This window comes from Onychostruthus taczanowskii, unplaced genomic scaffold (genome assembly GCF_017590055.1).
Source record: "Onychostruthus taczanowskii isolate IOZ18803 unplaced genomic scaffold, ASM1759005v1 scaffold4, whole genome shotgun sequence".
Classification (NCBI taxonomy): Eukaryota; Metazoa; Chordata; class Aves; order Passeriformes; family Passeridae; genus Onychostruthus; species Onychostruthus taczanowskii.
Genome location: NW_024501459.1, coordinates 11177627 through 11191604, shown reverse-complemented (window position 1 = coordinate 11191604; position 13978 = coordinate 11177627). Strand labels below are relative to the sequence as shown.

The following is a 13978-nucleotide window of genomic DNA, read 5'->3' as shown; positions in this document are numbered from 1 at the left end:
GTAATACAACAACAAATCCTCGACTTTACTCTGCAGATCTGCATGACTTCAGCTGAACAAAGCAGTCAAGGACTGCTCTAAGCAGGAACAAATAAGCTGCTGTGAACTCTCAGCAGTCTCTGGATGCCACAAAAGCCTTCTGGGCATCTAGGCAAGATCACCAGCACTATGTGAACCAGAACAGAGCAACATTCCTGGGTTTTCAGTTTTTCTGGTAGCTGATAGGACATGGTGGTTGTTTATTCAAAGCTATATTGGCAGCATTATGGATAACTACAGAGAGTAAACAGATGCATAGGTGTTTGTTGGAGGGTGGTATGTGTATGAGAGAAGATTATTTTAAAGCTGTTAAGTGCATTTGTCATAAACTCAGGTTTTGCATTTCCTTCATGCTGGAGATAGAAAAACCTGTGAAATAGCTGTCAGCTGCCCTATGTCTGAAATTATGTGGTGTTATTTTCAATCTGAAGTGCTCTTTAGTTAAGAGGAATTACATGTTTACAGATGGAAGGATCATCAAAGTCTTTCCTCTGCTTGTTTAACCTGTTTGGTTTCTTGATGTTTAATATATAATATGAACAGTCTGATTCATATCTGTCAGCCTGGAGAAAAGGCTTACACCATCCCTGCACTTGAGTACTTGTCTTTCATGGAGAGCTTAGGCCATTTTTAATTAAGCTGCTCAATTGTAATATATGTGTGTTTTCTGTTATTCACATATTCCTTGAGTTTTGTAACAGTTATATTTAAATAACTGAAAAAGGAAGAACTTATTCCAGAGTGGTTTGCTAAACATTTTTCTATCAATGCTTTTCTTCTGGACATCTGGCACCTAATCAGGGAACAGAAACGAACCATGCAAAGAAAGATAAGCCCAATTTAGTTTTAGCTTTTAGATTGCTAAGGACACAAAAAAGTAAATTTAAACACAGTTAATGCCTTTAAAAGGCTGAGAGTATTGCACTAGATTTTAATGCCCAAAGATTTTTAAAAGCTGTTAAAAAAAAAACCCATAACATTGCCACAGATTATCTGAATTCATGGCAATATGTTTGTCATTTAAATAGTTTCCTTACACCACATTGTTTTTTAGTTACAAGTGCATAAATGCCACTATTATATCTCATAAAAATGTATTTTGTTCATAACTATGTTCTAGGCAGTATTTTCATTTTGTATTATTTTCTAGACAATTTTGCGCAATGTACGAAGCTCTTCTGTGTTTATTCTGTGGTCAGTGTATCCTTTCTCTTCTCATTTGTTACGAAGATTTTAATTTCATAACATTACTTTATTTTGAGAAAATGTAAGCAAATGTGTGTGCTGAAGCTTTTGTAATGGAGAAAACCAAATAAGCACCAAGACACTAAGCATGTACTAAAACCGCAGTATAGTCAGGACAGACTGCCAGAGTCACTTAGAGAAAGCAAGAAGCATGCTTCTAGAAGTACTCATGATTGGAGAGTTTGTCTTTTTAAAGGAAGTAAAACCCCACAGAATTTTAACTAATATTTCACATTTTCCCTCTCATTTCTGGGAATGTAGTTTTCATGCAACAAGTGTGTTGCAAGTTACATATATTTTGATGTTAAGAGATCAGATGTTGGTCTTATATTACACATGCTATGCTCCAAAAGCTTTGGTATTCTTTACTGAAATATCTCTAACACTGTGGACTTCTTTTGCCTTGAAATTTTAAAAAAATGTTAAAAAAAACCACATCGACTCTGTATAAGGGAGCGATTCAGGAATACAGACATTGTCACGGATGACATTTGACGTAGTTTTCTTGAGTAAGTTTACTGATTAATACAGCTTCCAAAAGTTTCTTAACTAGAACTATTCTAACAAAAAGAAATTTCTAAATAATGACATTTTAGATCATATTTTCTGATTTTTTAAAGTAATTCAAACTGGTAACAATCAGTAGAACAGTGAAAAACATAATGTTTTGAATGGAAAAAACAGTCCGTTTGTATACAAAAAAAAACCCAATCTCTTCTGTAAGCTTTTCTTATATTTCATCTAGTTGTATCCCTGAAACAATGTTACTGCTTTCTTATCTTAAAGAGTATAGAACAGCATCCAGATACTGGTGCTGATGATAGCAGTCATCATATTTAGACTGTTATTTTATTTGTCCCAGATGAATAACAGGTTTTTTTAAAAAATCTCTGGTGGGGGGATTACCTTAAAAATTATCTGAGCAGATGATCACAGTGGTCCATTTATTCCTGTTTCCTTGAGTAGGATTGCCTTTACTGTGCCCTTCATTATTACATTAAGTTCTTCTTTTCATAAAGCTATGATGAAGGAAGGAGAAACGTATTTATCTCCTTTTTGTTTTTCTTCACTTATCTTTGTCATCAGGAGTAGCTGAAGCTCTAGTGGTTATCATTTTTCATGCTTCTAGTTAGATTCAGAAGCTCCCTTCTGCCAAACAATATAATTTGCTTTAGTGACTGGAAACAACAAATAGTTTGCAGCTATTCCCTTATCCCTTTCAAAAAATAGTCCCTTCCTGTCTGCAGGAATTACTTTAATTATGGGGTCAGGGAACTGGAAGAAAATACTGCTCACTAAGGAGGCTTGGTAATAAAATAGAATAGAATACAATCTGTCCTATAAAGTAGGGTAGAGAAATACACATCAAGATTTATGTGACAGAAAAAATAATGTCAGTGACTCACCATTGGCAAAAATGGGGGGAAACCCCTGATGACCATAGTACACAAAAGTGTATTTTTTCCAAAGTGTAAATATTCCCACGGGAAAACTTGCATTCTGCTTAAAGTGATGGTGCTGATCTTGATGAACTTGAAGACTGTGCGATCTTTAACATATAGCAAGGTGGGTGTCAATCTTTTCTCACAGGTAACAAGCAGTAAGACAAGAGGAAACAACCTCTGGCAGTGACAGATTCAGAAGGTCTAGACTGGATATTAGGAAAAATTCCTTCACCTAAAGGTTGCCAACCATCGGAATAGGCTGCTCAGAGATGTGGTTGAGTCACCATCCCTGGTGGGATTTGAAAGACTTCTGGATGTGGGGCACTCAGAGATGTGGTTTAGTGGCAGACTTGGAAGTCCTTGGTTAATGGTTGGAGTTGGTGGTCTTAAATGTCTTTTACGGCCTGAATGATTCTGTGATTTCTGTGCTGTGTGCTATAGTCAAGTAAATCAATATGAAAGCAAAACTCATTCATTCAAACTACTGACAGAGTGGTTTGCGTACCATCACATGAAGAGCCAGCTCCTTTTTACAGCAGTAGAGTATCTGGTGTGCATATCAATAATGCTAGGCTAGTAGGACACCTGAAGTTAAGGAGAGTGCCAGAAAAAGAAGCCTCTCTAGTGATGCTAACAGCAATTCAAAAAAACTTTGTAAATTCAGTCATCTGCATGTGAGTCTTTTTCCAAACAGGTGAGCAAGGTGAACAAGAGTGAGGGCCTGAAAGACAGACAAGGGAGATTGAACTAATTTATGTCAATTGTTGAAAGTGGATTTTCAGAAATATGTTCTTTCAAGAATGCTGTCCTTCATTCACCTAAAATCTTTCTGAACTGCTGTGTATATGTGACTGGTGTTACAGAAATGAGTACCTTGGCACTCCTGAGTTGCTGAGCTGTTCCGGGTTTATTGATATGGACCCAAGAGGTCTGAAGGAGAATACATTTTCTAAATCTTGGCATAAGAAGGCAGCTGATTCCTCAACAAGCACATGGATTGATGTTTGCCATATTTGTAGGCACAACATGTGTAAATGTGCCTACAAACTTGCTGACCACTGTAGGAGTGTGACATTTGTACAGTTCAGAGGTCCAAACTGAAAAAGTTGTTTATTTTAATGGAGTAAGATGAGTGTCTCCAATGAGCTGATTAGAGCCCTTCTGTCAGCTGTCTGAAACACCTAATGTAAACAGTCCCAAAATCAACTAATCTCACTTCCTGTAAACAATAGACTATGTAATTCTTTTCTCAGAAAATGGATTAAAGAGCACTTTTATTACAGTGCCTAATATCATTGCAAAGGCTTGGAAAGATTCATCATTTTCTCTCTAAAATACACCCATAAAGTTTCAAGATTGACTGTGCCCAATTCAGCTTCTTATCATGGGAGCAGTTATGTCTTTATCTGAAACACTTCTGTTCCCCATTATGTCCTCCCCATATTCCACTGTCAGATGCCTGGGTGTACACCTTGGTAAGTGGCTTCTCAGTGTGTTCTTTTCAGTAACCAATAGACAGAAGGCTCAAGAAGTGTAAGTCAAAAAGCTTGTCTTTTTAGATCCACAGTTTTCCTGTGGTCCTGACATTACTTTTTCCTTCTTGGGATGTGGATGAGCTGGGCATTGTTCCCTTAGTGGTTTTATGGGTGCTGGATTATGTAGTACAGCAGAAGCAAATTCCTTTGTTTATACCTGATTTTTGTCTTTAAATGCACATTAACACTTCCTTTTGCAGCGGTGTGTGGGACCAGCCAGCAGGGTGTCATCTGTTTTTGTGCTGCTTTCCATGGCCATCTCCAATACTGGCTAGATTTTTGTTTCCCAGTATTTTGTTTTGGTACACTTAAACACAGCGGGGTTTGGAGTTGCTATGATTGAACTTCATGTTGCAGTAAACTTTAGATTACAGTAACTTTAGGTTACAGTAAATTGTCTTTGGGGTTTTTCAGAATTCCGAAGTTGTATAACTTGCCAGCTCTACCACAGTATGTTTTAGCTTGTGTTGACACATTCTAAAAGTGAAATATTAAATAAATCTGGAACAAGAAACTAACTCCTAAGGTAAAATGCACATGGTCAGCCATTTTCTTTGATATTTTCTGCATTAAACTTTGAAATGCATCACAGTTAGCTTTTAATCCATTTTTATGTACTTCATTAATTGCATGTAATTTATGCTATTGTTTGAATACATTGCCATTGGGTACAAAATCAGAAACCTTAGGAAAAAAATAGTCCAAGTATGTTCAATCAAGGCAAACAAGATAAGGTATAGAACCCATAATCTTTACAGGTGTATGAAATGTTGGCAAAATACTTCGTTAAAGTATGATGTCTGGCACAATTCACTGTTAGCCTATAAATCTCTGTGGACATAGACCCAATTTATTTATGCTGTTATTTATGCCTAAAATTGATATCTTGTTTACCAGTCATTAGCCCCAGGTTATGTTTTCAAGTACTGAAACCAGGTTGGCTGTTAGCCAAGTGTAAGGAATTTCCTCAGTTTTTCAGGCATTACTAACTAAAGGTTAGTATTTTTGAAGTTCCTGTGAGTAAGGACTGAAAACTATGAGAAATTAATTTAGGCTGGGAAGGAGGAGTTTCAGAAGCAAAATCCATTAGGTAAGGTGATACAGATTGATGTGCCAGCAGTGTTTGCATAATAGACCTGCTCATGCTTTACTACATCAGACTTCAGTGGTAGTACCGGGCTAGACCAGATAGTGAGAGAAGTCAGTTCATAAAGAAGCAGTGGCTGGTTGAGATTAAAAATCAGTAAAGCACAAAGGAGATTGATGAAGTAAAGTTAGCTGAGGGCATAGGTCTCATTTTATTAATTCAATCTGGAGTTTAGAATCTCTTTAAATTACTTATTGATGTGAAGCTCTTGTATTGCATTATATATTAGTCAGTCTTTTTCCTCTTTCAGTTTCTCTCAGACACCCCCATTTCTTGCTGGTATTCAGCAAGTGACCTACCCTCACTTCTAAGCTATTACAGCAATGAGTTGCTGAGAGTTACAAAGCCAAGAGTTCTTAGGTAGCGCTGCACAGTCATGCAAGTATGTATTTTTAATTCTACCGTAGCAGAATATTGGTTTTCACCCAGTATTCTCACTGAAAGAAGCTGAGAAGAATGACTACCACACTTGATAAATGCCAGTCTTTCACTTGCAGTGTTAAAAAATGCATAGATGTTCTATATATATTAAGCATTCATTACTGATTTATATTATCAGGGGAATATAGAAATGAAATGGGAGCAAGGAAAAAATTTGTCTACCAAAGAACTTCCCTTAAATTCTTTCTCTTCAGCTAATTTTACCTGGAAATGCTACAGATCTCTGTACCAATTTTACCAGAACTTGGTTTTGCAGATTGCAAAGTTTTTCTCTGACAGATAGAAGTAAATGTGAAAATGTTGGAAAGTGTTATACTTGAAAAAAAACCTCAACACAATACTCTCTGCTTCCTATAACTGTCACTGCATTTTAGAATTTAGGAAGGTAGGATTGTTTTTAGAGAATTCTACTTCCAAGAAGGATGGTAACTAGTAACATTACATACACAATATATAATGTTACACAGATAAACTTGATACCTGTCATTAATAAAAAATATCTCTTGAGAACTTCATGTACGTTTGATCATTATTGATATTTTTATCCTTACAATACAGAAATCTGTTTATTTAACATTGTAAATATTATTAATTTAGGATAATGTGATAGGAGCATAATTGTGTGTCACATACTTGGCAAATGAAAAGCAGAATTATTTTTATAATTTTAAGAAATAGAAAGCAAGCTCCTGGAAAGCTTTGTGCTGGATTCACTGTGTTTAATAAAATCTGAAAAATGAAACAAAGTAAACATATGCTGCTTACATTTTTAGTTGACTCTGAATGAGGCAGCATTACAAGTGCGTTGAAGGATGCCATGGAAATACAAAATAATCTGGAGGGTAATGGACAGTTCTAAATGGGTTTTAAATTTAGATAAACATTACATAATGCATTCCAGGCACATGGCATTATATATAAGCATTGTTGCTGCAGAAAGGGAGATAATATTGTTTAAGCTCTTCAAACCTCAGCACTCCTTCTTCAAGTTATTTTTCATACATAAATAGATAGAAATCTGACCATAATATTGCTGAAAGAAGGAGCTGCTTGTAAGAAGCCTCTGGCTCTGTGTTTATAATTTTTGAATGTAGTTAATACGATGTGTTCCTGTTTACCTACCCAGTGAAACACAGAAAGGAAAGATATCAGTGGTGATACCAGTTGTCCTGCAGTCTAGGAAACTTAGGCTGCTTTAAAGATCAGACCCTGGTTTCTCAGGTTTTTAGTCAAGCATTGGTTCTCCAGCCCTCACTCACTGATCACAGAGACTGGTGGTTTCTGGTACCTGCCAGGTATCAGATGCGCTGGTGTCTACCAGGGATCTACAGACTCCACATGCTGCCATGTGCTACCAGGACTCCCCATGAGCTATAGCTACAAAATCCTTTTTCATCTAAATGCAGTTTGATTCCTGCCATAGATACAAATTAATTTCAAGCCCCTGTCTTGTTAAATTTACCATCTCTGTGCGTTCATTAGTGAAGTGGTAGATTGTCTCTCTAAATATGAATTGATTTTGGTAAATACTTTAATTTTTGTATTCATTTGAAAGCTTTCAAGCATGTGTTTGCCACATCATGTGGAATATTTATGATAGTCGTGATATTTTCTGGGACAAATACACATATAACCACACTGTAATTCGAAAGTTACTAGTGTGAATTAGGTATTACAGTTGCTGAGAAATAATTTTTTACAAAGAGCCACATATTGACTTAAAATCATTAAAGGTCCTTTGCTATGGATTATAATGCAGCATTGCAAAGCAGGTTACTTATCTTTCTGTACTGTTTTGCAATCTGTGGATTGCTGCCTTCTCTCCTGAATAATTTCTATTTTGCTGCTGAAACGTGAGATCAATCCTTCCTTGAAAAAACCTACTGCAGTCTTTTTCTTGGCTGGGGAGAGAAACTGAGACTTTTTTTTGAGTTTTGCTTTCAAGAGTTCTCATAAAGATCTCTTGTCATAGCAAAGGACACAGAGTTCCCTAGAGGAAAAAAACAGTTCTCAAGTAGATAGTGGTCATTCAGTTGTGGGTCATTTTGACATATCACAGACTTAAATTTCAATGAATAATTGCTGATAGAAAACAAAACTTGGAGACCTTACAGTGACAAATCTACCCCCAAAATAAAAGGTAAAGAAACCTTTCCAAAACTGTGGGAAGCATAAATGGAGCAAATGGATTCTATTTCTGCTTGGATAGTTCTCCTTTAGAAACGTGGTCATTCAAAACTAAAATATTTCTCCATAGTTTCTGGTAATACTAGTCTGATAGTGTGCATGTCAGTTCAAGGCAGAATAAAACAAGTACAGACAAAATGTAGTATCAAGCAGCAGTAATTGTAAGCCAGTCATTTGGAAAACATACAGGCAGGTCAAATGTGGAAGTCAGTATAAAAAAGAAAATAAATAGCAACAGAAAAATCAGAAAAAATTATTTGAGTCTGACGCTTAGAATTAAGTGTGCAAGAAGTTAAATTTTATCTAAGTATGCAGTTGCAAATGGAGAGGATAAAACACTCGTTGCTGAAGTTAGCCAGCGAAGCAGCCAAATGCCAGGGTGATAAACAGCAAACAATGGCAGGGAGCGGAGAGCCCGCGTTCCCGGGCAGGGCCAGAGCTGCTCCGCTGTGCAGGAGATCAGCTCCGCCGCTTTCCCCCGCTCTTGTCACTTTTGTCCCCGCTCGTCAGCGCTGAACAGGCTGTCAGGGAAGTGTCTCCGGGCACGCTCTGCAGTCTGGCTGTCGAAGGCCTGCTCAGGAGCACAAGCAGGTTCTTGTGCCTTGCGCTGCAGTGCCGGTGTCCCAGCGCTGAGCTCTGCTCCCGGGTGTCACTGCAGGACATGCCTTGGCGCTGCTCGCTGCTGTTCTGCTCTGCTGCAGCTCCTCGCTGGCAGTACAAAGGGGAGAACGGCAGGAAGTGCGAGTTGAAAAAAGAGGTGTGAGATAAGGCAGCCAAGGAAAGCTGTGCTCATTTACCTTCTGTTCCTTTGGCTTCTTCCTGTTGTGACCTGCTCTGCCCAGCTTCATGTGACAAAGTTACTCGGGCTTCTTACTCAGGTCACCACCTAATTCCATAACTAATTGACACTGTACTTTTCAACAGAATGTCTGTTTTGCTTCTTGTATATAATAATACAGAAAATTAATAGGCATCAATAAATAAATGTATTATCCTGGCAGTATGCTTTTCTGATGCTGGTTGTTTAATATATTAGCTTTTAAAATGTCTGTCTTAGCAGTAGCAATAGTATTAGACTATTTTTATATGGGAGTAGTCTGGTTGTTCTTTCATCACAAAAAGATGGCCAGTGTCTCGTTTATCTTTGAGCAGACTACATTATTGTCTCACAAAACAATGTCCCAGTGCTAGGACTGCTTCATTAGGTTTATGCTACATAGACATAATTATGCAGGAGCTAAGAATAGCTCATCTAATTGAAAATAATGATTATAGAGAAAGAACGGGTTTGATTACTGTTACTAAGCAGCACATACCATACACCCATTCATGAACTGCACAGAACACATATGGGATTATACAGTGTATTTGTTTTTATTAACAGTTTCTTTCCCCCATTCTGAGTACAAAGCAAAGGTGTTACAATTCATTTGCTCATTATCTTTTTTCTCACAGACCTAGAGGGACCTTCAAGAAGGCAGCATAAGCTAATATTTATCCAGTAAATTATGACAAGCTAAGCTTTGAAAGAGCATTCAACATTTATCCGCACACACATTTTAGGGAGGATGTAACTTAAATAAATCTTCTCCAGGCACCACAGATGAAACTGTCTATGTGGGTTTTTTATGTCTGTGTTTATACTAGTACCCTACGAGATTAAACATCCTTTTAGAAATGCAAAGTCTGCCATACAGTTAATCTCTCAGTGCTCATTCTGGTTAATGCTAACATTTAATTCTTCTTTTATCTAAAACATATAGAACCCTTCATTATGTCTTGAAAATAACACTGATTTTTACAGTGAAGTTGTTAGAAATGTTCATTTATCTAATTGCTGCTCATTGCTATTACCAGGCACTTGGGATAAAATTTGCTGCTATTGTTGTCCTGTTAACTAATTCTTTTCTTACTTCTGTGTCAATTTTCTATTATAATGTTTGAGAAAAAGGATGCGATCACAAAATTTAATGTATTTGGTTTTAAAATGTTAGTAATATCTTTAGAGTCTCAAAAGACTCCGCTGGTTTGCCATGTTTAGCTTCCCCTCTGTTCTAACCAGCCATTTCATAGCTCTAGGCTATGTGCTAATGCTGTAGAGTCACAGAGAGATCGCTACCATCAGGAATTTTTAAATAGATGACTGTTTGGAAAATGAGGTGGAGAGGGAAGATGGGACATGCAGTGATGCAAACCTGCAGTAACACAACTATCAGTTTGCAGTCTGGAATCAGAAGCCTTTGCAGAAGCTGTTCTTGGGGGTTTTTGAGAAATAGCAAGAAGAAAAAAGTGGAAGCAGAGTGCACATGACCAAAGTATTGCATACTGTTGTCTTGACTTCAGAAAAGTTGCCTTTTCAGATTGTTTTTGGATTTGAAATTCAGAGAGTTACAAGAATTTAGGACAGTTAAGTTCCCATTTCTACAAAAGCTTATTGAAGTGTTAAATACATTTTCCAGGCTATTCTTACCAACACGATCTGATTGTGGAAGACATTTCCTATTTTCTGGGCCAATATACTTGAATTTTTCCCTTCAGAAATTTTCACATGGCACCCAGCACTGACCCAGCATTAACTTTGAAATGTGCTAAAGGTAGTAGCATTCCTCAATCCCTTTGAACACCATGTGTCCTGAACTCCCAGAATCCTGTTTAGGAGTCAGTCTGATGGCCCAGTCTGACCTGTGCACTTCTGTACACATTCTGGTAGCATGTAAATAAATCCTAATCCTGTGTTTCTGTCAGATACTATTCTTTTCTTCTCTTTAGAAATTTTAATTACAAGCTTGGGCTGTAGATTGTGTTGCTGCAAGTAAATATGATCCAAGGATAAACAGGACTGAAGAGCTGAGAGGAATAGTGATTTGATCCTGAAGTACTTCACTGATTTGCAGTTCCTCACAACAATTTGTCTAAGAGTGCACTGTACAGGATAGTGTATGATAGCTGAGGTCCTTTGCTCTCACATGCTTGATGCACCTGATAAAAGACTCCTCTGCATATAAACTGTTTTCTGCTTTGCACAGAACCGCACATGCAAGAGCTAAAGCTGATGCTGCGGATCAGGCTGCTCAGGCTGCTCGCCAGGAATGTGATATTGCAAGAGCAGTTGCCAGAGAACTTTCACCAAATTTCTACCAACCAGGTAATTGTAGATTGGGGTTTTATGTGGCTATTTGTTGTATTGCAGTGAAAAGATTTTGTGTTAAGTTAAAGTGTTGATTCTGTCTTGAATGTTGTCTTTTATACAGAAGTAAGTCGTGTATGTCATGAAAAGTGCACATTATTCAAGGAGATTTTGTTCTCCATTTTTAATAATTTGGTGACTATTTATTTGTATGAAAACAATTGAGTGTTGAAAAGTCAGTATCGAGCATATAACTTTGTCTCAGATTAGTAGTTTGTTCAGGACAGTATCAATGACTTCAGCAATCATAAATCACCAGAAATTTTGATTAATTCTATAATGTCTTTATTAGTGGGAAGATCTATAGGTTTTTTACTGTCCAGTGGAATTCCTGACAGTCTTGGTTAGCTAAGGTCTGAATTTTGGAGAATGTTTTACCATTAGGCATACATAATCTGCAAGGGAATCTTCCTCTTGTGTGCTCTGTAGAACTTTAGTTCTATATTCTTAGTGGCATAGAATTAGGTCTGTCCCACTTCTATCAGCATTGCAGCCGGTCTTCATCTGTCACAGGGTTTGGAAAGTTGCTACAGGAAGAAGCAAAGCTGGTTTTGCATTGTTTTTCTGCTGTCTTTCCATGAGGTTCATATTTCTGTGTACTGCTCTTTAGCTTAAAATTGGATAGATAAAATGGAACTCCATTTGCCAGTTTAATGTCTTTTCATGTGTGCCCTTTATTTCACCTGTCAAATTGAGTTGAGTCATATCTTGTTATTACTTCTCAAGGATCTGCCTGTACTCGCATGCTAATAGAGATTATAGCTCTGAGATTCATTTTCACTTACTGTTATTTTCTGCTCATCCTTGTTTCAGACACAAACTTACTTATCTTAAATGCGCCCATATAGTGAATGCAGGCTATAGTGACCCACAGAAGCAAAGAACAACATTCTGCAACACTTTCTAGTAACACAATATTGACTTCAATTCTTAGTTCAAGTGGTCACTATATATATATATTTGTTACTAAATCTTTACTGTCAGTTACCTTATAGAATACTTGATTTCTTCTTTATTCCTAAGTATTTTGTTGTAGAGAGAGAATGTGTTTTGGGACTGGGGGGATTGAGGACCTCTTTATGTATTCATTTAGTGCCTAAGTCAAGGATTGTTCACCTGATTGGAATTTTCATTCCCTTTACCAGTATTGCAGACTTTCTTTGTACACATCCTAATATAAATTCATCTTTTTTAGACATGGCAGTCCAGAACTGCTCAACAGAACTATTTCCAGTAGTAAGACTTTAGTAGCTTTTAAACAGTATAAATATGTACTTTTCACTTTTGGGAATTATCTCAGTACTACCTCTCCTGTGGATTTATATTACTGGCCCATACTTACTGCTATCATAGTCAAGTCTTTTTCATTTTTCATTACTTCATTCTCCACCAGCTGAAGAAATCCCAGTTTACAGCAGCAGGCCATCTTGCCATTCATAAGTTAAGAAGTTATAACCTTAGCCATGCAAAGAATTGAAGCATTTGGAAAGAAACTATTAAAAACTGCCAAACCTTTCAAACAAAGCAATTCCAAACCCTTCAAATAAAGCAATTACTAGAGTACTTGGGAGAAAATGCCAACATCTGACAGTGTGAAATTTGACACCAAGAAATCACCCAGATCAACAATTTATCAGGTGTCTTTTTACTCCCTAACACAGGAATTGAAGTAGCATTGCTGACAGATCAGCTGAGATATGGGAGAGAAGGTGTGGGATCTTATTTTCCTCTCATTTGAAACTTTTATTCTATTTACAGAAGAGGAGAGTTTGTATCCCTTCCCACATATGCGTGGAGTGACACAGCAAAGCATTTCTCAAAGTTTACTTACTCTGTTCTCTGTGTGAAAACCTCTCTGTTAGCTAGCTCCTAGCAAAAGATAAATACCTTTTCTGAACTCCAAATTTTGAATTCTCTGATTGTTTCCAAGATAGTCAAATACAGCATATTTGTATACATCTGAAAAAAAAAAATCTATTCCCATGACGTAAACACTTTTAAAGGTGTTAACTAAATCTCAGTTATCCCAAATAAACTCCTGCAAACCACCAGGTTCACACATCATTGTGATGATTTCATGTGCTATCATGTCTGAGATGTTTTCCAGGCTTGGTGTACATGATACCTTTTTCAGATACACTTTTTCCGTGTGGTGCCTGTTAACCCACTCATTTGTACGCATGCTTGTTTGCTTAAGCATTTCCCAAGAATTGTGCTAAGAGTAAGTAACTGGACAATGATACTGTTAGCTTTTGTCATTTCTGGTAATAAAATAGGTAAATATTTTTAAGTATTTACGTTTACTCACACAAACAGAAGTAAATATCTGCTTTTCAAATAGCATTTTTCATGTGTTTGAATGAAAAGAAGGTAACTGTTATTGCTCACTAAAACCAACTTCTTGGGTTTCTTTTGTTGCTTAAGCTTTTTATTTTTACAGTATCTGTAAGTGCTGCTAAAAGGTATCAGCAAATGTTCTGTCTCATTCTCTGAAACTATAGTTAAGTGAAAGCTTTCCATTGTACTAAATTGTCTTGAAAATAGGTTGTGATGAAAAAGTGTGATTTTTCTCTTACTTCTTTAACTGCTTAGTATGGTAGGCAAGCATGCTGTCAGCAGTAAATGTATGTAGCATATCAACAAGCCTCTTGTAACAAAAGAGACAAAAAGAAGTGAAATAAATACCTCTCTCTAAATAACAGAAGCATTCTTTTCTGTCTTAATGAGTGATCTCTGAATTACTTGTAGCCTA

General features: G+C 36.9%; 1 protein-coding gene across 5 annotated transcripts in view; it reads left to right on the top strand.

Annotated features, from left to right (window-relative positions):
* Window positions 1-13978, top strand: part of JPH1 (junctophilin 1) — an 82673-nt gene that overhangs the window by 43703 nt on the left and 24992 nt on the right. For all 5 annotated transcript variants that reach the window (XM_041413081.1, XM_041413080.1, XM_041413079.1 and 2 more), the window contains exon 3: window positions 11066-11184. In XM_041413081.1, coding sequence (XP_041269015.1) covers window positions 11066-11184 — 119 coding nt within the window. The remainder of the gene's footprint in view (window positions 1-11065; window positions 11185-13978) is intronic.